Source organism: Lichenostomus cassidix, chromosome 2 (genome assembly GCF_008360975.1).
Source record: "Lichenostomus cassidix isolate B80296 chromosome 2, HeHo_3.0, whole genome shotgun sequence".
Lineage (NCBI taxonomy): Eukaryota > Metazoa > Chordata > Aves > Passeriformes > Meliphagidae > Lichenostomus > Lichenostomus cassidix.
Window position 1 is genome coordinate 61,323,959 of NC_139482.1, and position 27,838 is coordinate 61,351,796.

The following is a 27,838-nucleotide window of genomic DNA, read 5'->3' on the forward strand; positions in this document are numbered from 1 at the left end:
GCCAGTGGTCTCTAATAGCTAACAAAATTTAGATCTTTTTAAGAAAACCTCTAAGATACTTGATTTGTAACATTGCAATCACTTTCAGACACCACTTTTAAATAATTTTGTTCTATAGAGTACAAACCCACAGAAACATTCAAAAAAGGAATTTTGAAAATGAGTAACATGTAAATTTAACAAACTTTTATCTTGTTCATAATACACAACATTCCAGTAACTATGACTCACGTGTCTATACAGCAGTAGGAATATGCAGAGGTAATACACTGTGGCATTTTAGAAGTTCATGGGTTAACTTTTATTCCTGTAAATTTTGTTACATCTGTTGCAAAATATATTTCCAAAAGTTCATTCTAAAGAAAAAACTACTTATTTTCAAATTAATTAAAACCACATTTGCAGAAAGAAAGCTACATACAATCTTAAAATAAGTCTGAAAAACATTTAATTTTATTTTTGAAATCAAAGCATAGGAATTCCTTTATAAAATATTCAGTGTCTCTCTCCTACCTGTTATTAAAATTAGTGCAGTAAGTAAGATTTCTACAGCCCAGCTGACAAGGTTCTCGTACATCTGCTAAACAGGTCAACATGGAAACTTCAACTGCATTATACTCACAAAAGCGATCAAATTCTTGCCAGCTCTGTGAATTGCCCCAGCTCGTGCTATAGAGTTTAGTGCAGAGCTCTCTGGAAAAAAAGAGATGAAAATAAAATTAAAAGAATAGCCATTCAGATATAGCAGAACTCATCACAACAGCCTCCACAATCCACAGAAATTGTGTTAGAGTCCACAAAGTCTGCAAGGGTACCCAAATGTAGTGCTCAAAGCAAATTTTGCTTAAGAATGTTAGCAAATCTTTGAGCTAGTTTGACTGAAAGACTTCAGGATATGAAACTGCAATATCCAATAAAAATGTAACAGCTGGAAACCTGAACTTACAGCTTTCAGGTAAAAACTATTCCAGCTAATTTTACTTTTAATAAATCTAAGTTGACATCACAATGAACAACTTCTAATGCCATCCTTCAGCTTCAAATCACACTTTCTCCTCCTACAGAAATGATTGTCAAGCAAAATACATTCCTTCTTTTTGTTCTGATTTTTGAAACAAGGATACTTGCTGCTTTTCTCTGAGGTGTTTCCTGGTGTCAGCAACACCCAGCTCACTTTGTTCACAGCAATATCTTACAAACTACAATTGTTCCCATCCCTAGGTATGGAACTTCACTGTACTATTAGATCTCCTGCCTATTGAAAACTGGATAGACTGATCCATTTTTAGAATTCCTTGTCAAAGCAAGGAACTAAAAGATATTTTATCAAATGTCCTATGCTACAACATTCTAAGAAATAATGTAACTCCAGGGCTCTACAACTAAACTCATTAAAGATCCTGCTGCATTCAGAAGTTGTTGTTTTGTTACTGGAAATTTTGATGTAAAATGAAGCAACAGCTCAAAAAATGTTTGTAATGTATTTAGACACATTGATGCATTTAAAATGTAATCATCATCTATTTTTAAAGTGGACAGAAAAGCACCCCAGACTAAAAAATGCCTCAATAATTTGCAAGCATGCAACAATTAGCTGAAAACCTCTCTTTTTTTAATGTCAGAATAGTTAGTTCCCTTATTTAATTACTACATAACCTAACTTACTTTTCACTGACAAAAACCAGAGCATCTAGTAAGGCATACTGCTAAGGTTTTAACATGAAGCAACCGGGCACTTGAGAGTTTGTGCAGCTCATTGTCCCCTTGTCTCTCTTCAGCATCTTGTTAAGGCCTCGTAACCAGAGGCTGCAGTATTGGCTATTAGGATTACAAATATGGTAACGGTTTCATTGACTTACTGTGTCTGCTATAAGCCAGTGCTAAATGTGAGAAAAGGTTGATTCCTCTTGTAAAACAGTATGTTTTGAGATACAAAGCATTGCACAGAATAGATTACCTAACAGATAAGCATCTGATTACCTAAACCTTTATTTTTTCCAAGAATTCCAGAACTTTCTATTTGATGTACACAGCAAGATTCAGGCAAAGGCCTGAAATGAGACAAATTTTGAAGTACTTTCACAATTGGAAATGAGGGTAGAGAGATACTGACCTACATGTGGAAGAATTTGCTTTAGAACAGCAATGGAGCTTAGCCCCATCGAGGCCTGTTGAAGGTGGAGGGTGCACAGTGACTCCTGGGTGCACAGATCTTGAACTCTCAAGAAAGCATTGCCAAAGTGGGTCCTGAGGGAGAGGCATGGTTTTGCAGCCTTCTATAAGTCCATCAACAATTTCAAGCTCTGTTTTCATTGACATTAGAATTCTTTTACAAGCAGTCTGACATGCATAGTCTTCTGCTCTATCACAGCAATACAAACCTGTTAACAAATTAAAATAATTTAATTATTTTAATGGTCAAGCACAAAACAACACTGAAGATGCGCAGCACAAAAGCCCTGAGAAACAGAAGTGGTGTAAGGTGGCTTCTTCTCCTCCAAAGACTTTCACACAACATTGCTTCTCCTAAACACATAATCAACTCCGGAAAAAACCTATAAAACCAATAAGCAAAAATGAAACGTAAATAAAAATCAATAAAGCACCTAAGCCCAAAAGTTATAATTATATAAATTCATATAATTCTAAAAATACAATTTAAACTATAGATTTCTACAGTAACACAATTTGTATAAAACATACATGAGGTACGTTTTCAGTATCTTCTGTAACTTTCAGGAAAGAAGGATTTATTTATACTTACTGTCTGTAGGGTTTCTCATTGGATATGACTGTGTGTAGTTGTTCACGCAGTGTATAAGCTGAGGGCTAATAGATGCACAGTAATTTTCAACTGCTTTAATTTGTGAAGGACCAGGAGAGGAGTCTGTCCGAAAAATTGCTTGGCAATATTCCCGGCAGTTCGTATGGTGACCTGCATAACTGCAACAGACTGACCCCACTGGGGAAGCAAATAAACAAACAAACAAACAACAGAAAATCTATGGGTTCCTATGCAGAGAAATGAAGAGATGAGCATGTCTGTACAACACAAAAGGATGCCCAAGGAAAAACAAAAAAAAGGAAGAAATTCTATGCTCTATTGAAATATCTCTGTCTACAGAATGACTGGAAATATCTGTAACTAGCCAAACTGCATTTGTTTGTCTGGCAGGAGAAAAAAGTCACTAAAGCTGCCTTGAACTCAAATTCAAGACATGAGCAAGCCAGCTGAATCTCATTTTCAGCTGTTTTGTTCTTATTTTAGATAACCAGACATGTCCTATAATTGAATTATTACAGAAATATTAATAATAAACAAGCAAATATGATAGTAGTATCATTCAAAAAATCCAGAAAGATGGTATTGTGATTCACCCATTTTTGCTATGTTGGTAAATACATAGAGTAGTTCTTGAGAACAACTTCTACTAGAATTAATTCCAAGACACTGATTTCATTTTATATAAACAGATACCAGGCAACAAAACATTTGCACGGTTCTTCAAAATTTCAACTATGCATTTAATTTTGCTACTTAGCATGCATCAAATAACAAGCAGAAGAAAAAGATGGTAAAAAAGACAAATACAGATACACAAATTAAAAACTGATATTAATTATACAAACAGCCCATTCCCTTTATTACTTGAGTAAGAGAATTTACTCATGTGGTCTTTCCTTCTGTGGATCTGAAATCCACGTTTGTGTAGATGTTCACCCACAGAATCTCTTATCGTTTAGGGAAAAAAGGATAGAATGATACAAAAGAAAAACAAAACAAACCATTATATACTTACTTTCATTTCTGTTAATACAACTAAAGAGAGCATTCTGAAATCAAAACAAAAACAGTGTTACAAGCCAGAAAACTTCAAATAAATATTTAAGTATTGAGTCATTTGTTATAATAATGAGCTAATAAATCTTTGGTGTTATTTGCTTCAATTAGATTGCAATAAAACAAAACCACTACAAACAGTGAAACCAGGAAATTAAAAGATGAAGGGTCACCAAAGCTCTGTGTGCGCAAATAACAAAATAGATAAATATTCAAGCAAACAAGTAAATTGGAAGACTTTCCTGGACTAACTTAGAAACTGCATGCATGGTGTCCCAAAATGTTGGGATATTTTTTAAGGACTATAATTTTAAAAATTCTATGTAGAAAAAAAGAATTATGCACAGATGGATACATGCAAATAGTAAATCTCAACAAAATTACTCCACGCCAACATACCTTAAAAGCTACAGCATGCAACCAACTGCCTTGAATGGCAGCCGAAAGGCACACCTAGGGGATGTACATATTAAATGATAGAAGAAGGGAAACACACACACCCTCCTGGTTCATTTCAGAGGTCTCTAATCTGCAGATCAGTCATGGAATAGTTTGGGTTGGAAGGGACCTTAAAGCTCATCTAGTCACAATCCCCTGCTATGGGCAGGGACACCTTCCACTAGACCAGGTTGCTCAGAGCCCCATCCAACTTGGCCTTGAACACTTCCAGGGATGGGGCATCCACACTTTCTCTGGACAACCTATGCCAGTGCCTCACTATTGTCATCATAAAAATAATTCCTCTTTGTACCTAGTTTGAAACTACCCTCTTTTAGTTTATAGCCATTAACCCTTGTCCTATCATAACAAGCCCTGCCAAAAAGTTTATTCCCAGCATTCTTGTCAACCTCCTTTGGGCAGCAGAAGGTGCTATAACATCTCCCTGGACCCTTTTCTTCTCCATACTGAACAACCCAAGCTCTCTGAGCCTGTCTTCATAGGAGAGGTGCTCCATCTCTCTTTGTGGCCCTCCTGTGGACTCACTCCAACAGGTCCATATCTTTTCTGTGCTGAGGACTCCACACATGGATGCAGCACACCAGGTGGGGTCTCACCAGAGCAGAGTAGAGGGCAGAATCCCCTCCCTCATGACTACTGAACTCTTGCCCAAAACCACAATCTTCCCCACACTAAGTGAGCACATTTCCCATTAAAAAAATATACTGTATATAAGCTGTCTGAAACTCTATGAAAAGATGAAGAAATGAGGTTGAAATTACAAAATGTAGTTGTCAATTATCCAAGACACTATAAGATTTATATTATTGTGAATATGATTGTGAAAAACCTCTACAATTGTCAGAACACCAGATTATAAAACATGATCAAATACATTAATACAGTGATAAAACACAATTGCCATCTTCATACATTTCCTGATCTCCGTTTTTCCCTTATTCCTATAATTAAACAAATCCACAGAGGAGACTATGTAGAGAAGAAAACAGAAACACCATCAGACTGGTCCAAAATAATGTGGGATTAAAGTCTTGCTTCAATATAGGAAAGTACCAGATGTGCCACTACTTCTAAGACAAGGAAGAGCACAAAATGCAGACCCAGTTGAAGCTCAGTAGCTTACTGGATTCTTCATCTATCTTAGTTACTAGTTATTCGCTGCATTGCAGAGCAGTGTGTATCCCAAATAATCTTTGGGCTATTTTTTGTGAAGACCTGCACTGCTGCAAACAGATGAAAATACAAACGTGCTAGGAATTAACTTGATTTTATTTTTCCTTTTGTCTAAGATATTGTTTAGAGTGCAGGAATTCATTTTTAATTTGTATTTTCTACTTGCTTTCTTCTGAACACAAGATTTTAAACAGGATAGTCACAATACTGTAATGAGCAGCTTCAAATTTCTTTCATTAACATTTATGACTTAATTTAAACCTTGGGTAAGCCATGGCAGATGTGGCAATGAAAGACACTAAGAGAATAAACACAAATCTAACTTGAAAATGTAAGTTATTTTTCAATGAACAACTATTTATAATTCTAGGGATTACAAATAAAGGCACAGGTCTATTGAATAGACCTCACACAAAAATTGAAAAGCCTGCCTTACATAAAACAAAGACCTAAATCTCACAAAGCAGCAATTCAGACATTTTATTTTAATCCCCAGAATATCCTCCACAATATTTTAGATCTTTTCTCCCAAAAGCATGGATACTGCATTATTTGTCTCAGACTACGGAATGAATTTGCAGCAACATTCTTCATCCCAGCGGCAAGTTTTCATCTCATTAACTTCAGATTTCCCCCTTTCCTACACACAAAAAAAATCCTGTTACCAATCCATCTGCATAACACAGATGAGGGACAAGGGAATTGATGGAAAAGGAACACACAGACAGGGTCACCATCCCACATCTCATAATAACAGATTTATACTGTTGCCTAAAGGCTCATGACATTTTTGCAGCAGCATACATCCTTCTCTGTTGATACCAGGCAAAGGTTATCAGAAAGGCCCTGTTTCGATGCGGACACCTGGTTTCTTTAGGACCTTCCATGTATGAAAAGAGAAACAACTGTGAGATAGGCATTGCCATGAACAACATCACTCTGCCCCAAAACTGACTGTCCTCAGAAGCTGCTGAAATTAGACTTCTCCACACCCACCCTGCATGGAGCACTGGAAGGTGGCAAACAAAACACCCAGGCAGAGTGCACACCGTAACTTTACCAATTAATGCCCTGTGACTGTAGAGGCTGTTGGAAAGTCTGAAGTCTGTCAGTCATGGTTATACCCAAGTACTCGACCATACTGTTAGCACAAACAATACTTAGAATCATACTCTAATGCTGCAATAAACTGAGATAAAAAATTGTCATATTATTTAAAAGCTGAATGATATAAAAAAGTGATTCTAAAGCAGCTCATGCATAATTGTGTCACTTGCCCTGTTCAGAGGACACAAAAGAAAGGGGAATATTGAGAAGATTATGGTGTCTACTAATGCTCCTCCTCTAAAGAAGGACTCAAATTGAGACAAAATCATCTTCTCACAGCAATTTTACACACTGATTTTATACAGGCAGAAAGTCCTAATCTGGTAACAAATCTTTTTGTATTTTGAAACTACAGTTCCATAGACTGCTGAATCACTGCAATAATCCTCCTATTTCTATTAAGAGGAGGTGGTCTGGCTTCTCTTTTCCAACTTGTTCTTCTCTTCCACCTTGTCCCTGGTCCCAGCTATATAGTCTTGTGTATGCCCTTACACCATCATCTTTTCATGACCTGATCTTTCTAACTGACCCTGCTGAAACGCACTTTTCTGATCTCCTAGGAATGTAAGTCATCAATATCAACAGGTATAACACTATTAACAGAACAGAACAAGCTTTTTTTAGATACCATCTTTTAGAAGGACCTGCCAGATGCCACAAGCAGAGTAAAGTAAGAAGTATATTTGTAGGGCTAGCAGTGAGGGGGAATGTGTGTGAAAAAATGGCAGTTGCAGGAAGGCACGGGAAGAACTTCAGCTGCACTGAGCTGTTACAACTCACCAGATTTCACAAAACTGTAAGTGCCTGTAGCCACCACAGAATACAGTGCTAGTTACGGTGCTGTCTTTGTTTTTTGTGTAGGTTTGGGTAACTGTTCACATATGTAACTGTACATATGTGAGCAGTATAGCTAGAGAGATATGACTGAATCTCAAAAAAATTTTAAACTTAGTGTCTAATCATCTGTTAGTAAATAAAGCCTTTAACAGCATTAGACAGTCAGTCTGGTTTGAATTACTAACCGTAACTTCTTCTTAGAACATAAGGTTCATGTCAATCTCTACTAAAGTAGCACACATATTTAAGAAGTCACCAGCTTTTCTGCCCACTCAAGGTTCCTTCTCAATCTTTGAGTGAACTGGCAGTGAAGAAAGACACAGAAAACAAAGGAAAAGGTAAAAGATAGATACAGGTAAGGAAAAACAAAACTAAACTAGCTAACCAACACAAAAACCAAAAGAGGAGAAAAGTATGTTCTCTTTGAAAGAACAATTAAGTCATCAAGATTTGGGAAAATGATAGTAAAAAGGAAATACTGTGTCCATGCACAGTCTGATACTCCATTTTTTACTTGAGTTGAATACTAAATTAAGTGAACAAAGATGGCAATATCGAAATTTCTAAACCACAAACATAATTACTTGTTTTACTTGTGCACAAATCCCATCTTTTGGACTTCTCTTTTTTTTAAAGCCAGGTGTTTCCAAACCTGGTGATTCAAGTCAGTGAGCCTATAAGCAGAACAAGTGGAAAGTGGCAAGCAGACACCAGCAACACAACCATGTACACCTTAAAGCAGAAAGTCTCAAAGATTTCTTTTTGGTGTTATGGAAATTGAAGAAGGCTATTAAGGTTTATACAGCAGTGAACATTGTTCAGTCTTCCTTACCAAAACCCCCCCTTGAAGAAAGATTTTAGCCAGTACTGCAGGACCTAACTGGTTTTGCTCTTTTTGGAGCTCATCAGCTGCAGGTAACGGCTCAAAACCCAAAAATGCACGCATCCCAACACAAATAGAGCAGAACATTTTGCTGAAGTTCTCTGCATTGTGAGGCATGCATTGACATTATAAGCACATTTTTTCTAAATGGCTGCCTCTTGTGTCTTGAATGAAAAGCGACAGTGAAGCTGTTCTTTCACATCAGAAATTAAGAGTATTTTGCAAAAAAACCCACAAAAAATTGTTTTCCTCCCTAAAAATTACCACAGTATCTATATTCTACTAATTTTGGCAGAAAAATAAGTTTAGTACTGTCATCTTGGCCAACCCAACCAAATGACAAATATTTGAATGATCCTATCCAATTAAGGCCGTGTTAATTTCCAAGTATGACCTACAGTTAACAAATACAATAGTAAAATGCTTAACTCTATGCAATGAAAACATTCTCAATCTTTCTTTGACTTCATTTAATCTTTAAATTTATTGAGAGAAGACAAAAGTCGGAAGGTAACATACTAAGGTTTAGTGGAGTCAGCTGAAGTGTCAAATGATGGGGAGCATCTGTTAAAAACTTAAAAAACTTGCAATAATAAACAAGTAAGGTCAAGATTTTCCTCAATTATGTAAACCAGTAAAGAATTGAGAACACTTGCACAGTGAAGTAATACAAAATTACTGGAACTCAAATTTTGGCAAGATCATTGCACGTTCTATCAACCTTCTTTGAACAGCAGAGAAGAGAGACAAAAAGCAACAGCAGATGACAACATTATCTACAATGTGTAGTGTATGTCAGAGTCCATCCTGAATTCCTTAAGCAGTACTTCCATAGGCCACACACAGTCCTGTGCCTTAGGAGTTCATTAAAACTGTTTAGGAACCTTTAGCTAAACAATGTCCTAAACAGTTCCTTGAGCTATTATCTATTGTCTTGGAGTAATCCACAGAAACAATTAGATAAGAGCTAAAACATGACAACTGCAATTTTTAGCAGGGGTAATTAGTAGCCAGCCTTCACTAAAATCTCAACATAAAGCAGGATCATATGAACCTAGAAGATAAAACAAACCAATACTGTAGCAGAGTGAATACTTCTCTGAATCCCCATTAAAGCACTTGAACCTGCAGGCACCGCATTTGAAGTTTCTGTGTTTAAAAAACTGTACAATACCAAAGTGAGATTAGGCTAAAGGGCACTCAGATCTGTGATAGCAAAATTACGTTTACACAGCCCAGAGACATCAGAAGTCTTCACTACTGTGCATCAAAAATAGTTTTAAGAGCAGAAGCTAAATAACTGGGGACATTTCCAGTTGCCTTTTGACTACTTGGCAGATGTTAATAGTGCTCAGCTGCAGTAAAGCTCTCACAGTGTCAATTAACTAGAGAAGCTTGAATGTCTTATTTGGAACACATGTAGTAAAAACTGGAGTTCTTAATGCTCAGAGAGGTGAACTCACAATATGCAGCGTACAAACTCAAGAGCTGCAATCTCATGGAAACTTTAGTGCTACCCTTTCCATGCACAGAAGAAAGAGAAGGGATCTTAAACACAATAATAAAGCCTTTACAGCTTATTTTAAGATTAATAAAGTATTTTAAGTTGCCTCTGCAAGCATGTATTCCATGTGGTCTTTTAAAAAGTGAACCTCCACTTTACACAAAAGTTTTAAAAATATGAAAATCAGAAAATCCTACATACAATCCACACCGTCTCCACTTCTTTTTTTCTTCTTCATTTGACTATTAACCTACCTTCTTTTTAGAGGAAGATGAACAGGATAGCAGAAAGCTGGAAGAAGTAGTGAAAGATAAAAGAACTGAGGTGCACAGAACTAGAGGAAAAATGAAGACGACAAAATGAGTATCTGAGAAGCAGACGATGGGAAAAAGACTATCAGAATAAAACCTTCTAAAGAAGGCAAATAAAATACCTTTTGGCAACATTCAAAAATACTGTGTAAATTGTGTTAAGTTTATTAATTTCTGTATGCAGTGCTAGTTGGAAAAAATTTTTTTTTATCAGGACACACAATCTTCAATGCACTGATCAAAAATGAGTATCTTACTCCAACACAATACTTTTCTACAATGAGTAAAATCTTCAAATTAAAAGAAACATAAATATTTACAGAGAAAGTAATCCAGAAACATATGATCAGCGGAAAAAGCATCTTCAATTATCTTGTGAAAAACTGACACATCAACACTGAAGTGATTCTGCTGCTGTACAACTGAGAGTCCATTTAGTGACTTCAAACTTGGTGACACCTGCTTGGAGTCTGGCTTTTTTCACTGCTCTGAACCCTATGCCTTACCCTAGAAGACTTACCTTGTTCTTCACCCTCACTAACTTAGTGGTAAGCTGAAGGGTAACTCATGAATTTGCTTCCCCAATCTCAAAAGATCACAAAAATGTACTATGCACAGTTCAATCTATTCTAAGCAGCTTGTGAAAATTCTCTGCGAAGTCTTTATATAAGTAAGCTATGTAAGTTAAGAAAGCTATGACAGTGTTTACAAAAAAGGGAATTATATTTTACATCCTTAATTAATCTAGTTTTTACTTTTATGTCATGTACTTATATATTAAATACCTCAGCAACAGACTTGAGAGCTCATGACCAAGCACTATGATCTATACTGCAAACTAATTTTCTAATCAGATCCTCATTTTTAGCAAAGTATGAATTCTTAAATGCAAAAGCAAACACACTACACATGATATTGTATTTATGTGATTCACATGTTATTTCTGATCTCATGTCACCTCTTTCAGTTTGAAGCAGCCATTCTTTCCCCAGTTCAGTGTTTCCCCAGCCAATTCCCCAAATGCAAAGTACAGTACAGGTCACAGACACAGAAGCTACTAAGACTACAGAGGCAGCAGGACTCACACACCAAAGCACCAAGAACCTCTTCCTTTTTTTATAAAAGGAGAAATAATGACTAGGGTGTGGGAAACTGCAGGCTTCCTCCAAAAGCATTATTTGGAATCTTCAGTGTGGGGCAAAACTTCCTTGAATTTTACATAACCAATAAGACTCTATAAGAGCATTGCAAGTTACTATTTTTCATGAGAACCTGTAAGCCTGGATACATATGAAAAAACATTGTCACACAAAATTCCATAGTAATTGAAGATCCAGCACATCAGATACTTAATTTCTGACCGCGACACACTATTTGTATCTACTACACCTAGTGCTCATTAAAAAAAGTTCCTCCCTTCTTCACTAACCAGAAGACTGATTCCTTCTACTATGATTTTTCTCCCTCTCCTTCTCTTTTAGTCTTGCACAGATAGAAAGCATTAAGGTTTTCTATACAGTAACAGCAAGATCACTCTTGATTAAGAGTGAGTGGCCCAGTTTTCAAATTCCAGATAAAAACTGGTAAAGTAAGTAAGATGACTATGACCATTTTGAAGTCATTCTTTATTCTCTTACCTTTCCTCTCCCGTTCTCCTTCAACCCATACTGGCCAACCTCCTACAGCAATGCAGAAATCCAGAAAAAAAAGAAGGAAACAGACCAGCATAATAGAGGAGAAGCTTCCAGATGTTGACAGTACAGCGTATTATAGCATGAAAGGAGACAGAACTACTTAAAATGAAAATGCATTTTTAAGAGAACAAGCTACGGTAACTTCAACCTACACTAAATTCAACAGCAAAGAGTCTAGGAAAATACTATGTAGATTGTTTAGATAAAAGGACTTAAAGGAAAAGAAATTAAAAAAAATAATAATTTAATGCTTCTTCAGGAAAGCTGCCACACTTCTACCCAAATCAAGAGAACAGAAAATTGTCTGATAACCTGAACTGTTGATTGTGAGCAGAACGGATGCAGGACTACCTAACTCAGAGCAGAAGGAAATTAGATGAAAGGGGGTGGGAGGAATCTGGCTTTTAATTAAGACAAAGATCAAAAGAAAAGCAGTCTTTGCAGAATAGCATTTCTACACACTGCATTAAAAAGAACATAGGTAATGACAGATTCCTGAAGATATTCTGATGATTAATTTTACCAGCAGAGCAGTAAAAATAACTCCAAACATTAACAGCTTCACTGTGTTACAAAAAATTTATATATTTGAAATTATTTATATTCAGATAGGATACTTAAAAGGCTATTCTTTCCCGAGTTTATTTCTTTAGGTCACTTTTAATCTAACTCTCTCACTGTCAAAGCTGAAAGGTTTCTGACAGATTGAATTATCACAATGAATGCTGACTTCAATCAAAACTCCTGGGAAGTAAACTTTTTGGGAATCCATGTCTCCAATTTGTAAGTTGCAACTTTTTAATTCAAATTAAGGTCCATGAAAGTCTAAAAAAACCAAAACCTTTTTACAGAAGGTGATTATACTTTTACAAAAACTGTGGAGAGGTAATTTACATTCAGATGAAAATGAGCACATTCAGAAATATGACTATAAAAAGACTGGACTGTCCCTCTTCCACAGGATATTTTTTACAGAATTTATAAACAGTTGCTTTTTTTGTCAGATATATTCGGACACATAAACACTTACCTCATATTCTTTCCTGCAGACCTTTAAAACATCAGTTTTTGCAGAAGCCTAAAACACAGATAAATTTCTCCATTTGTAGTAGAAAATAGTAAAATCACATTGCAAAATAAAGACAGTTCTACTCTTACATTAACTGCAATAACCACGGGTTCATGATCTATTCAAACGCTCCTTTAAGAACCTAAAGAATTCATGTAAGGTTTTAAGAAAAAAAAAAAGGAGAAGCCATGACTGTTAATATAATATTTAATGAAGACCCAAACCCTCATATTTCTGCACCAGGTTAACTGGTACCGGAAGCACACAAAACAACTTTGGTTTTGTGAAAGGTTTGCCAGACAGAGCAAAATACATGAAGCATTTAAGAAATGGAAGAGCTTGAGCATAAAGATCTCCCCATTTAGCATGCTAATTATCACTTCTGTGTCACTTTCCATCCTCCTTCCTCTTGTGTATTCAGTTCTATGGTTCCTATTGTCAAACTGAGTTGCAGAAATTCCCCCCTCAAACTTCAGATCACTTTGCTCTATACAAAATCTCGTGCTCCTTTTTCATATGGCAGATATTCAAAACTATTATTACTACTAACATGTTACTTGCCCCTCCAGTAATTTAAACCACCTGGGTAAAGCCTGACCTTGGAATTATTATATCACCTCTTTCAAAATGACTCCAAAATCCCCTCAAGTTTCAAGAATCAAGATTAAAATCCAAATATTTCCCATTATCGCTAATATTTGGCAAGTATTTGGATTTTAGCATAAATGAAAAAAAATAGGAAATGTTTTAACCAGAGTCTGCTAAAGTACAAAAAATAGCCAAGATTCTGAGACAACAGAGTCTGCAATCAAACAATATAATATCTGATTTGGAGAATAATGAGAAGTGATGTAACAATCATAAGATTAAATTAATAGAATTTCATAAGACTGCAATAAACAGAAATGTCTTTATCAGGTCTGGAAGACACTTAAGCATTAGAACAAACTTGAAAATATGGCTAAAAAATGCATTTGAGAATAAACACCTTCTCAGAGGATCAAAAGTATCCAGTTTGTTTACTCACTCCTCCCTCCCACACTATTCTGTGTACTCACTGCTCATCTCTTGCCACATAGCTTAAACTCTGTGCTTCTGGGTGAAAGTAGATTTTTTTTTTATGCCAGCAGTTTGCAGTAGGCTGCTCAGTCAAGATTAAGACTACATAAGCAAATTCACAAGTATGAGTATTAAGTACATCTGTGCTCTACAACTGAATTACAAGGATGATGATAAGTAAGAATATGCTCTTAGATTTTGAAGATGTTTTTAAAGCCACAAACACATATTTAGGGGGAAAAAAAAATCACAAAAATGGTTCACAGGTTTTTAATAAAAAGGTCAAATGCTGAATTTATGTATTATGCTTAAAACTGTTACTTGACCAAAACACTGGTTCTGTCAACAACAAAAACACCCCCTTTCTTCCATCTGATGAATGAAAACCTCTTTGAAGAAGCACAAAAATCTGTTTGGGGCTTTAACTGCAATGTTGTATTGCTAAACATGACACTTCAAAAAAAGAGAGCTTAGGATCAGCCACATGTTGCTTTCCCCTCAACCTTATTTTAAAGCAAGAACTTTTATGTAGAGACTGTGACAAAAAGGTCAAAATTAAGTTTAACATAACCGAAAAGAGCTTTAGAACCTGTCTGGATTCAGTCAGTAAGGTGAAAGCCTTACCTGCTTACACGCTTGGCGACACTCCACAGCAATAGCCAGCTCACAGCAGCCTAAACCAACCCACCCGTCAGACTTCTTAAAAACTCCTTTAGAAATAAGATAGCAGACTTATTAGAGAAGAAGGAGAAACTATGTCACCATCTTCCATTCCCTCCACCTTTTCAAATCCTGTTCTCATTCAAGAAATCTATGCACAGATTACACTTCTTTTGGAATTCCACACCAACTTTAAGCAAGAAAAGAACAAGTCTCTGCTTTCATAAACGCTGAAACTGGCAGTTAATGAAATACCTTCTGTACACTGAGTTTAAAGATGCTTTATGCAAACTATTTTATACGTTCAATGGAAGTATTAGATTTTGATTATCTAATCCTAAGTATAAGACAACTAAAAACATCAGAAAAAAACCTCATGAAAATTGAGAACATCATCTCTTACAGATAGATCCTGTTGTTTGTTTCAATAGCACATTTTTCTACCAACGTTGTCAATGCAGAAAATGGTTCTTATTTTTTCTCTGGGCTTCCTGTGGTGGTTTTGTTCAGGATGAAGTTAAATTTCTTCAGCTGAGCTGGCATAGGGCTATGTTTTCAATTTCTGATTTAAACAGTGTTGCTAACACAGAGGTATTTCATAGTAACTGCAAACACAAGCAGCATCAAGGCCCCTTCTGTTTTCCATAGGGGCTCACAAGTAGGCTGGCAGTGCACAAGAGGTTGGGAGGGGACACTGGCAGGACAGCTGACACCGGCTGATATTCCATACCACATGCTCAGCCATGAAAGCTGGGGGTTGAGGATGATGGGGGCTGCCACTGCTTAGGGAGTGGCTGGGCACCAGGTGGTTGGAGGCGAGCAATTATTTTCTTGTGCATTGCTTGCTTTTCTTGGGTTTCTTCCTCCTTTCTTTTTCCTTCCATTTTTAAGTTATAAACTGTCCTTATCCCAACCCATGGGTTTTCTGAGTTTTGCCTGTCTGATTCTCCCCTCTATGCCACTGATGGGGGAATGAGCAAACACTGTGTGGTACTTAGCTGACTCCTGGGGTTAATCCATGACACTTCCTCTGTCATTTATCTCCCCAGTAACATGGTTTCATAGCCAAAACTATCTCCAACAAGTTTCCCATCTCCCTGTCTCTCTTAATCCATTTATTTCACTATTTGCATTATCCTCATTTCTTACCATAAAGTTACATAGAAATATGGTAAGAAGCAAATTGCTGCCATAAGTTGTTTCAGCCTCTTAATCTATTAATAAATACAGATTTTCTAATGTTTTCAAGAAATCAGAAATAAAAGAACACAATCCTGTATCTATTTCTCATGTAACTTTAAAGACAGAAATAAAGGGAAGGTTTGATCTATGCAGCTGGCCAGCAGCTGTAACAAACTTGTTACATTCTTAGGACAGGAGGTAGAATTATTTAACTCAAATGAACCACTCATTTTTGTTATGAATATAAAAAAAAAGCAGTACTTCATTACATACACAAATTACATTCTTTATGTAGAAATAAAAAAGTAGAAAGTAAAAGAATCAACAACTTAATTTTAAAAAATGCTCCTAAGCCTAGTGGAAATGCCTATTCAGAAGAGCCACATGTGATGTCCAGCTTTAAAAAAGGGAAGTGAAAGAGCTAGGAGCAAGACCAGTGATCTTAAATTTAAATGCTAAGAAAACACTTGGAAAAAAACTGCTGGAAAGAAGTAATTAAAATTAATTCCAATCAATGAAAAGCAATGATCAATTGGTATTAATCATGAAGAAAATTGCCCTTAAAATACACTTTGTTGGCTTTACAAACCCAGGTGGCATAGAAAGTCTTGCCAGCATCTGTCTTGCATGACATTTCAATAGGCAAATAAGGAGAATGCACTAATGGCAATTTTATGAAGGAGGGGCAAAATCTCCACTAAATTAACACATTCTCCCTGGAAATTAAAAGAAGCATAACAGTTATTAAAATACAAATTAAAACCTTAATGCTTGATACAAGTAAGGTAGCAGCATTGCACAGCAGGTAGAGGGAGCAGAGGGGCAAAGGTGCAGAACAGGTTCTGGTTGTAGCCTGTATTCTGTCAGTTTGACCATCTGAATGGCCCAGACCCTCTGCAGGCACTGTGGGCCAGTGATCCATAGGTCTTTCTGGAGACTCTCAAAATCCTCTTGACATCTGTTCAGAGTATTGGCTCAGCTTTCCAGTTCCCACTAGTTGAAAGCAGCTGTGAAGGTCATGAACAACTGTAAGTACAGCTCACCTTTCACTTCCCCAGCTAGGGTGCAGAATTAGTTTTTCAGAGGCTGAGCATCTTTTTGACACTGTCAAAGAGATTGCTGTTGTGCATACATCAGTAGCTTGCAATCAGTGTTCAAAAAATTGGAATTCAATGCACCTAGGTTTGACTACATATGCACAGTTAATTGCCAAATCAACCACTCACTATGTTGTTTCAGGCATAAAATAACATCAGTTGTTTCTGCATAAATTCCTATGTGGGGATTCCTTTCAATCAGAACAGTAATGTTTGGTAGAACATTTATTAGTAATACTGATAACATAAGGCATAAGCAATCTAAAAACATCAAAGAAACAATGTGCGATTTGTAAGAAAGATTTCCAGAAATCTCTGCTGCAATAACTAGCTGTATCCAGGAGAAGCACACGGTAAATACAGCTGGACAGCTTTAGGGGCAAAGTCACCACTGATCAGCCACCAGTGAATCACCACTGAGTAATCAGGTAACCATATTTTGTGCAATATGGAGCCTGTGGTTTTCAGACATACTGAAACCAAACTAAACTGTGATAAAAGAATGAAGCAAGCTACAAATACATGCCAAATTAAGAAGACTGATAATTTTCAGCTGGCATTAATATTTTCTTGGCAAATGGCCCTCTCTCCAGGTTATACCCAACCAGCAGACAAGCTTGTCAATTAAAAAATCGATGTCCCATTCTCAAGAAATATTGAACTTCAGTCTTAATACAGCAACTTATAAATTAATTTTGTCATCAAGGTAATTAAGATGTCTGCATTTCTACATGGAAATACACTTTCAGTGCACGATTAATTGACTGGAGCTCATAGTTCTGATAATTCATCAAATTCATCTGTACGTTACAGATTCCTGAGCTATGAAAGATCATCTAGTTGCCTAACACAGACTCTCAGCCTGCCCTCATACATGTTACAGCTCCTTAATCACCTTACAGTGGCTCTTTGCTGAACTTGCTCCAGTGTGCTCAAAGTTTTCTTGTCCCAAAACGCTCAGAACTGGACACATCCCTGATGTGGTCTCATCAATGCTGAGTAGAGGGGATGGATCAGCTCCCTTGATCTGCTGGCAACATTTTCACTATGTTTCACAAGTTGGGATGCTGTTGGCCTTTGCTACAAGGGCACATTGCTGGGCCATGTTCCACTTGCTGGTCACCAGGATTCCCAGGTATGTTTCTACCAAGCTGCTTTCCAGCTGGCCAACCTCCTGTGTGCTGTGGAGCATAAGGCCTTCACCAAAAGATAATATATTTTACTAGTTTTACTTAACCAGTAAGACAGAAAGTCTATTTACAAGAATTGGAATCAACAGTTTGCTTCCAAGGCCTGGTGGGCTGACGGTAAGGAGAGGGAGAATCTGAGGAGATGCTGTAAATCTCCTCACTCCCACTTTTCCAATTGTGGGAGATCCTCACTCCCACTTTTCCAATTACAGCAAGCTAATTTCATTCAAAGTCTTTCAGAAATGACATATAACACAACGGACTATTTAAGCCTGATTTGGTCTATTTTTGATCTCTCCTTTTAACATTACAACCCTGTTTTGTGATTTATGCTTTAACTTTCTAAATCCACCTGTACCAAGCGGTTTGGTTCATGATCTGAGCCTCTACACTTAAACTGTTTGTCTAGTTCTTACTATTTCCCTGTGTTACTCAGGATTTGCTCAAATCATGATGCAAGTTGCAATTATCAATGATTCTGTAAACCAGGCTAAAATGTAACAAACCCAAAAAATCTTGAAAGGAAAGAAGCTGATATTTTCTGGATTTGTCATGGAAGAATATGTTTAAGTAAACAAACATATTAAATATTTTCTAACTAGGAAAAGAAAAGTGTTAATAAAATGCACACATAACTCATTATATACTACAGGAAACTAGACACCACATACAGTTTATAATAGATGCATAATGGAAGTTAAATTGTCATGAAATCTATAGGTGCAGGTGGCAGACACAACATCAAGACATACAGGGTGAAAAAGCAACATGATTCAATAGCCAGCTGGTATTTCTTACCTGGCAAAGAAGAATTTATACAACCCCACACTTCTCTCTGAAAAGTAAAAATGCAATTGAGCAAAAGTAAGTCTCCAGAATAAGAGAGTTTCTAGCAGACTCAAACCAGCAATTTCAGCATTTTTTTACTGGGTTTTATATATTTAATTGGAAGAATTCTTCTGTTTAAACATCTTTTAAAGAAGTGTTATGATAGAAGCTAAGTACCGTTTCCTTTGATGAGAACACTGCTATGCATAGACTATGGAATCAATAGCAGCATTTTTGCAGATGCAGAACATAATGTAGTTATCTAGAATACACAAGCTAGTCAACTCTCTCCATCAGAGTTTACAGAACCAAATAGCAACTTAGACACAGAATAAGACTTTTCTAGGACCAAGAACTGTGGAGAAGCCCTAGTATTACTCTCTACCAGCTTAAAAATACCCTACACACACCTGACCACACAGAAAACAAATTGAAAGAGGGTTTTAATCACACTGACACCGCAACCCATATTGTCACACAATGACACATCTATCTATCTATCATCACAGGAACTGATGACTTTCAAAAGTTGCAATGGATCTATTTTTAATGATCTAAACCTGTCCTCCTCTGTATCTGTTGAAGTTTTCCACTTAGACAAGAGCCAAAGTGAGATCAAAAGAAGATGGTAAAGAGCTGCTACTTCTGTGTGTTCCACCTCATTGATTCAGGTATCTTCCTTTATTTCATCAGAAGGTTAATGGTTGGACTCAATGATCTTTAGGGTCTTTTCCAACCTAAATGAAGCTATGGTTCTAAGATAAAAATCACCTCTTTTGTTGGCAGTTACTTTATAAATTAATACCAGGCAATATCCTTTCTATAATATTACTTGAAGGAATATACACAACACAATGTCTGCAACCAGTGCTCCAGAATATTGATCATCTAATTAAATTTAAACCTATCTGCTCATCTGTGAAATGGCACCAGAACACCTGTCCAACAAGACAAGGAGATATCCAAGAACAACAAATATGGTATTGAGTTGAACTGTTAACTATTTTCTGTCTAGATATTACCAGCTTAGTGATATTAATTTAAGAGCCACACTGGACAGCAAACTTGCCATTTATAAAGATAGAAATTGGGAGTTACAAAAATCATTGTGCCATTTTCCCCCTTTCAGATACTCTCCAATCCTGTGTCATAAAATGCACTTCTCTACTACACAGATAAGATTCTGCTTGTCTTATCAGGGAGTGAAAGATAGGGCAAACCAAATGCTATTGATCACTTTGATAGGTTTTCAGGTTTTACTCATACCAGGAGGTGTCTATAACTTTCCGAGACCTTAAAGCTGTTGGCCCTCAGAAACAAAAAACTGAAGGAACTTAGACACACAGAAGGAGAGGATCAATAAGCAAACACAATCTTGTGAAGTTGCTGATCAACTGTTATTCCCAGATTTACTACTCCTACTCATTGCCCACTTGAGCTGAGCATATGTTTGAGGCTTGCTACAAACAGTATTGACACTGTTCAGAAGTAACAGAAATTACCAGAAGAATGTAAGCTTTTCTGACAGCAAAATGTTGCCAAGACATAAGACTAAAATTTACAATCTGAATGACAATACTTTTCTCTGATTAGATTGTCCCTGGAAGAGGGAGCAGGTTACATTCTTTCTTTTAGTGAAACTAAAGAACTTCCAGGAAACCATAATCTTACTTATCCAATAAAAGCATTAATTCAGTTTCTCAGATAAGGCCATAAACGATTTGTTGCAGCTATCAGGGCCTCCTTGCCTTAGTCCAAGACCTCATGGCTTTGTGCCATACACGTTTTGGAACATATGATCTAATTTAAGTTGCTGCCATCAACATCCAAGTGACAATCACCCAGTTCATATTTTTACAACATGGATAAGCTTTCCACTGCATTTTATAGCTTCTACAAGCCACCGTATTTCAAGTAGCGTAATTTATGATGGCTTTACAGAAAACCAAAAAACCAACAAACCTACTTTGAGGTTCAAATCTCATTGTAAGAATTTTTGTAGCAAGCCTTACCATTGATTCTGGACAATATTCAGGTGCTCGCTGCAGTAAGTGCTTCAAACGAGAATCACTTTTAGAAGACAAAATCTGTCAGAAACAAAACACAGAGAATGTAACTGTACATCAAATACTTTTTTTCAATTGATTTCACTGTTTCCATTTTCACTAATATCTACTCTTCAACAACTTTGCCTAACAGTTAATATGTATACAATGCAAATTTAATATTTATTAATGTATTTGTAGTTTTTCAAATCAGTTGCACTTTTCATAAAGAAGCAATTTTTCCATTTAGAAGAAAATGAGAATTTCTTCCTTCGAACATTTCAATCAAAAAGTTTGAATGTGCAAGGGTAATATGAAATAGAGGATTTCTGCCTCATATATCAAAATATTATACAACTTTATTTATCTAATTAACCTTCTGCTACATGTTACATGACTGTAAGCAATTAAACTTAAAAAAAGCCCTGAATCAAGTAATTTTTGTGGAACAAGGAAGAACAAAACCTAGACAAGTTAAAGAGACAATCAAAACTAATGGGGGAATGCACAGTGCCCAGAGGCAAACTGAACATCCAGGAGCTTGCTAGGCTGGATGGGATGCAACTGAGGATATTGAGGTTGTTATTCCTTTAGCAACCTAATTTTTACTTATAAAGTAAAACAAGAAACTGGTCAACAAGAGGAATGGAAACAGACTTATTAATGTAGGATATGAATCTGGAAATTATATGAATAACTGAAATATAGATGAATTTCAGAAGGAAAAATATATTACAGTACTATTCTAAATTTGTTCTATTCTAACATGATAAACATGATAACTAGTTCTATTCTAACACGATAAAATTATTGAAAGAAAATCAAGACAGCAATAGCACTTGTTTCAGAAATGAGAGCAAAACGAGAACTGCAGTAGTATTTCAAGTCTTCTGAAGTCATTGAATCATAAAATAATTCAGGTTGGAAGGGATCTCAGAAGATCATTTATTTCAACCTTTTGTGCAAAGAAGAGTGAACTATGAGAGTAGACCATGGTGTCCATCTGTGCAGGTCCCTCTGGATGACAGTCCTGCCATTAAAGTTATCAACACTTCCTTTCAGCTTCACATGACCTAAAAACTCAGTGAGAGTCAAACCCACCACCTCATCCAGGTCGTTAACAAAGATGTTAAACAGGACAGGTCCCAGGGCAGATCCCTTTGATATTCCACTTATCAGCCTGCAGGCAAAATAGGATCCACTAACCTCTATCTCTGAGGTTGATTTTACAACCAGTTTTTTACTCAGCTAGTTATCCGTTCATCAGACCCATATGATCCTGAAACGGACACAAAGATATTGAGGGACTTGCTACAGTCAACACAAATGACATCCACGCCTTTCTCCTCATCCAGAAATCCAGCCTTATTATCACATCAGCTTGGCCAGGAATGATTTACTGACACTAAATCACAAGCTGCCTTGAGCAACAGTTTTATATTTTTCCTTCTTCAGCCTTTAACTACTGCCATAAAATGTATGGCTGCCCTTGACATCCTTTTCAAGTCTCAATTCCAGCTGAGCTTTGTGTTTCTCAATATAACCTTATTTGCCTTGGCAAACCTTCTAAATTCCTCTTGTATAACATTTCCCTGCTTCTGTACTTTCCATACCATATCTCTTCTGCACCAAAGCTTTTTCATGACTTCTCTGTTTAGCCAAGTCAGAATTGGAACATTAATGAGTTTTCCTGGGAACTGGGATGGACTGTCCTTATGCTTGGAGGAGGAATGCAGATGGAGATCGCTGGAGTGGTACAGAGACAAACATTGCCAGGAAATTTACCATTATGAAACTTCTCAGAAATAAAGTTAGGGGAAAAAAGTCAATCAAAGAAAGAAAAGCCCGCTTATTCCTTTCCACAGTATCTGATATGGTTAATCAAATAATTATGAAAAGGAAATGAGGGTCTTAGCTCCAAAGCTAAGGGTGGAGTTATTAAGAATGCAAAATAATTAGGTGTTTGAATCATGTCAGTTGACAAACAAATCTGTAATCCAAGTTCTCTTTTTCAAAGGTCCCACTTGCAATAGCTGATTTACTGGTTAGCAGCATTCCTTACCCTTAATCAAGCCTTTTTCCTTACCTGCCAGGATCCAGGGCAACATCACTGGGTCTCCTGTGCCTTTCACCCTATTCCCTGGGCTGTAGTTACCTTTTACCCATGCAAGGCCTCCCTCAGTACTATCACTGGTGTCCATATAGACAAGCAGACAATGGGAAACAGTCTGAGGGTCAAAAAACCCTTGTGATTCCTGCAACATCCTAGATCTGAGCCCCTGAAAACCAAATAACATTAGCCAGAAAGTCTCATCTGCAGATTAGTGCCTCCATGCTCTGCAGAAGAGTATTTCTTGTGGTGGCATTGTTTACAATCTGTTGGTTAGGCCAAGATGGCTCCCCAGTGAGCCATTTGTTTGGGGCCTGCTCTAAGGCCCCAAATCTCATCCGTAAGTGAGCATCCAAAGACAGGCCAAGAAACTCCTTCCTGCTGTCAGCTGCATAAAATAGTTAAGTTACAGAAGATGAAAATCCGGAAAACAACAGCAGACAGGTCCTTCAGCCAGCTTGTTGGACTGTATTGAAGGATCACTCAGAAAACGATGCCACCAGCATGATGTAAGGTAACCACGCCAGCTCCTTATAGGACACTCTGAAGGGCACCAGTCCAGCTTCAGACTTGTTCTAGACCTCTCACCACTAAAATTCTGGATATGTTGATAATCTGAGTAGAGAGAGATCATCCAGATGAGGCAAGATCAGAGTATCTTACAAAACCCACAGAAAACTATGCAATAATTAGAACCAGTATAGCAGAACTGGGACGGAATTTGACACTAAAAAGCTAGAGGCCTTTCATGAAGAGCCAACAGGAATTCATATGATAAGCTGGAACCTTCAAACCAATGAAACATAAGAAAGAAACGGACCGATTATTCCAAATGCCATATCAATGCAGCTACTAAATTCACTGATTATTTTTTTACATACAGGAATGGATATCTTTCTCTTCCTTATATCCAAGTTCGAACATGATTTTTAAGACTGAGTGCTATACTTTTTTTTATAACGCCACGTATAGTTTTCCTTACCTGTATTCACAGAGATAAACTTATGCTGGAAGGGCTGCAACAATTATTATAGGAATTGAGAGAATATCTTATGCAAAGAGACTGTAAGACTTTTCCTTGTTTGGCCTAATAATATGAAAACTGAAAGAAGACTTGATTGTATTCTTTAGATATATCAGGGAGGAAAAAGTGCAATTTATAGTGCAAGTTTTGCTAGTACAATAAAAAATAAATATAAACTTAATCATAAGCAGGTTTATTGCTCAAACAGCCCCAAAGTGGGCAATGAAGACAAGAAAAAAGGGCAGATATGATGTAAGAACACAATTTTAATATAAAAATTGGGCCAACATGTATGTAAGCTTTACTGATGTAAATTTTTTACATAGCTAAATATATGTATGTAACTACACACACACACACACAGAGCTGTACAAAGTACTACCCACAGGTACAAATCTAAACATAAGTTATGGAAAAATACTTTCCAAGCTTGAATTTAGAACAAACAGCCTTATGAATAGAGTAAGAGAGCAGATTTTTGGTGCATTCACAAAGCCATATATCATAATGAGATGGTTAGTGGACAAACAAGAACTGGAAGGAAGCACCTTGTTCTTCAGTTTAAATTCCTCAGAGCTTGGAAACACACAAGATCCAGAAATTCTGTAAAATACCTTCACCCCTCTCATTTCCTAATGTGCTTATCACATCTTGATCAAATTGTGGCCTCAAGTTGGTATTTCTATTTCTCCTCAACTTCGGCAGAACCAGTTTTCCACTACAAAAGGAAAGAGGACTAGGGTTTTAAAACTTTTAAGTTCTCATTTTGGTAACATTATATCTCAGATACAATTCACAGATAGCATCCAGACAGAAGATCATTAGCTTACAACCTCAATGTTGCTACATCATTGTCTAAAGGCACAATTTCAACTCTGAGAGAGTTAAATTTAAAACAAGCTTACCTGTTCACAGACATCACGGCACATTAAATTGTCCTTTGCATGGTAACAACAAGAGAAGCCTATGGAAAAGCAGGGGGAGGGAAAAAGATATTTAAAAGACTTGAAGCACTTAACCATCACTTCTGAACACAAGTACACACTTGATGTCCTATCAGGACTATTTGTCTGGTCCACAGATGACCGTGAGAAATTTTCCTTCCCAAAAGGCAAAAAGTGAACAGGAGAAATTTTTGTTGTGAAACTGATAAAGATCTTTAAAAGAAGCCTCACAATGATCCCTGAACACTCACTGCCACCTAAATGAGATCTCACTCTTATTTCTGCTTCTAGTCACATTTCTGCTACTTTACTTGCTCTAGCTTGGCATTTGGCAGATTCCTCCGTGAGACAATGTAACTTATTAATTCAGGGGAAACTTAAAAGAGAATAAATACCAAAACATAAACAAAAATCCCACCAAAAATCTCTGGTAGAGACTATGTGCCTTGGCAAACTGAATAATCTCACAGAACCTGAAAAGTGCAGGAATCAGTTAGGAACAGGTGGTGAAGGAAATCAGAGCAGGAACCTCTTTTCACATAACTGCTCATAGAACTCTGGGTTCTAAAAAACTTGCAACAAAATCGTAAATTGTTTCACTAGTGATGGATGAAAAGGACTGGATTTACCTGATTGGATGGAAGTCATAGAGCAAACACAGATATGAACACATCAAGAGGAACAAAAACAAGAGAACTGAAGCACTGAGAAGTCATGAAACACTGAAGTTTAAAGCAGCCATTTTAGCATTATCCTCAGCTGTGCTCTGTACCTCCTACCATTCAAATATTTTGTTCATTCCTGGTTAAGCTTGGCCAATATAAAACAAATTGTACAGTGCGTTGATACTCATTTTCATCCTCACTTCCCAGTGTTTGGACCAGTGTTTTAGAAAACAGACAGAGGCATCCTTCAAAGCTTTTCCTTCCACACACAGGATCATTTAATGATTACCCATTTCTGCTCAGTTTCATCTGGACTGTGTATCACACTGGTATAACAACAACAACAACAAAAAAGTCTTATTTCACAACACCTTACTAAATAGATTTTGACTGAACCATCAAGAAGGGACTTGGGCATGAATTCCTGGCAATATTAGTAGGTTTATCTACAGAAAGCTGTGCCAGAGTATGTCATATTTCATTCCACTAGCTTTTTACTGCCTCCCTCCTAAAACCAAGCCTCAATAGAAACCAAAACTACGGAACAACAATGAAATGCCCATAAACACCTTAGTGACTGCAGTCTTCTGCTTAAAAGTATTACATGATTTGTATTTTTCATTCCTGTGACAATAATGTGATTTACTTTTTAAAATATGTTTTCCAATATCTGTCTTGTGCTGCCTTTTTTCCCCACTACTCTTTTTTGGTCCTGCCAAGAAGTTATAGACTCAGAAGTCTAGAATGGTTTGGGTTGGAAGAGATCTTAAAGATCATCTAGTTCTAAGCCCCCTGCCATGGGCAGGGACACCTTCCATTAGACCAGCCTGCTCAGAGACCCATCCAACCTGGCTTGAAACATCCAGGAATGAGAAACCTGGACACGACTGGCTTTCTGGGCTGCAAGCATACATTGCCAAGGCATATGCTGTCACAGCTTTAATGCAGGGAGCTATTTTACCACTATCCTTCTCTTTATTAAATGACTTGCCTTCACTTTTTGAAGTACACGATACCTTGTTCGATATTACTCTTCTAATGAAAAGAAAGAATGCGAGCCCGGGAACACACAGCCTGTTCTGACACTACGTATGGCAACCCAGGCGTCAGGCTTTACCCGCTAAGACCATTTCAAGCCACAGTCCTGGAAACTCACCCGCAGGCAGCGTGACAGCCGAAAGCACACATCCCGGCCCAGAGCCTCGGAATCTGCTGGGGCAGACGGGGAGGTCTATGCCCGTCACGCTGCCGGGGTGATGCGGGAGATCAGGATGCGGAAGATCATGGAAGTGCCTCTCCCCGGCTCCGGTCCCCGCCGCAGGGATGCCGGCGGGGCTCCCCCTCCCCGGGAAGCAGGGGCAGGCACCAGCCCCGACCGGCACTGGGATGGGGCCGCTACCGCTTCCCGGGCTCGGAGCAGGTGCGGGGGGCGCAGCGGTGCCGCAGCACCGTCCCCCCTTTGCCTCAGCTCCCACATCCCGCCCCGGCCGCGGCCAGACAGGACCGTCCCGCGGCGCCGCATCCCCGCGGGCGACACCGCCCCTGCGCCATGTTGCAGAGAGGGACCTGCGGAGCCGCCTCCCCCCGCTCCCTCCCCCGCAGTCGCTACTCACCAGCCGCCGTGGGGCACAGTAGCGGCGCCGCCGCCAGGCACAGCAGGGCCCAGGGCCACCGAGCGGCCGCCGCCGCCATGGCCGGGTCTCGAACCCGCGGCTGCTCCGCCCCGCGACCCCCGCCCGCCGCTCGGACGGACGGACGGACGGACGGGCAGGATCTGCCGCCGGCAGCGCCCCCTCCGGCCGGTCCCGCGCCACCGCCCGCCGCGCCCATTGGCTGCACCTCCCAGCCAGGCCCCGCCCCATTGGCTGCACCGCCCCGCCAGGCCCTGCCTCATTGGCTGCACCGCTAGGCCCTGTCCGCCAGGCCCCGCCCCCTCCCGGCCGCTGCGGATATTCCAGCGGGACTGGAGTACGGCTCGCCCGCCTGGCGGGGAAAGGCGGGGCCTGGGTGGTCCTCGTCCTACTCCTCATTCTCCTTCTCCGGGCTGCCCGCGGACACACGTTCTGTGGTGCCGGGGCCGCAGCCTTCGTTCCCCCCTGCCCATGGCGCGGCAGGCCCATGTCCGGAGGGAGGGCTCGGGCTGAAAAGAGGGCACA

At 38.3% G+C, this 27,838-nt stretch overlaps 1 protein-coding gene across 5 annotated transcripts in view; it reads right to left on the reverse strand.

Moving 5' to 3' along the window:
• Positions 1-27,468, reverse strand: part of RECK (reversion inducing cysteine rich protein with kazal motifs) — a 45,746-nt gene extending 18,278 nt beyond the window's left edge. Inside the window, exons 1-11 of one of the 5 annotated variants that reach the window (XM_085051754.1) lie at positions 27,296-27,465; positions 24,979-25,037; positions 20,907-20,981; positions 18,865-18,901; positions 14,562-14,647; positions 12,840-12,887; positions 11,753-11,794; positions 3,801-3,834; positions 2,765-2,962; positions 2,114-2,381; positions 514-693 (exon numbers count right to left, since the gene is read on the reverse strand). In XM_085051754.1, coding sequence (XP_084907880.1) covers positions 514-693; positions 2,114-2,381; positions 2,765-2,962; positions 3,801-3,834; positions 11,753-11,794; positions 12,840-12,887; positions 14,562-14,647; positions 18,865-18,901; positions 20,907-20,981; positions 24,979-25,037; positions 27,296-27,374 — 1,106 coding nt within the window. In that variant the 5' untranslated portion in view covers positions 27,375-27,465. Of the gene's footprint in view, positions 1-513; positions 694-2,113; positions 2,382-2,764; positions 2,963-3,800; positions 3,835-4,240; positions 5,024-11,752; positions 11,795-12,839; positions 12,888-14,561; positions 14,648-18,864; positions 18,902-20,906; positions 20,982-24,978; positions 25,038-27,295 lie in introns of those variants that run through there. The other 4 variants (XM_085051750.1, XM_085051751.1, XM_085051752.1 and 1 more) reach the window with 4 other exon arrangements.
• Between the last annotated feature and the right edge of the window lie 370 nt (positions 27,469-27,838).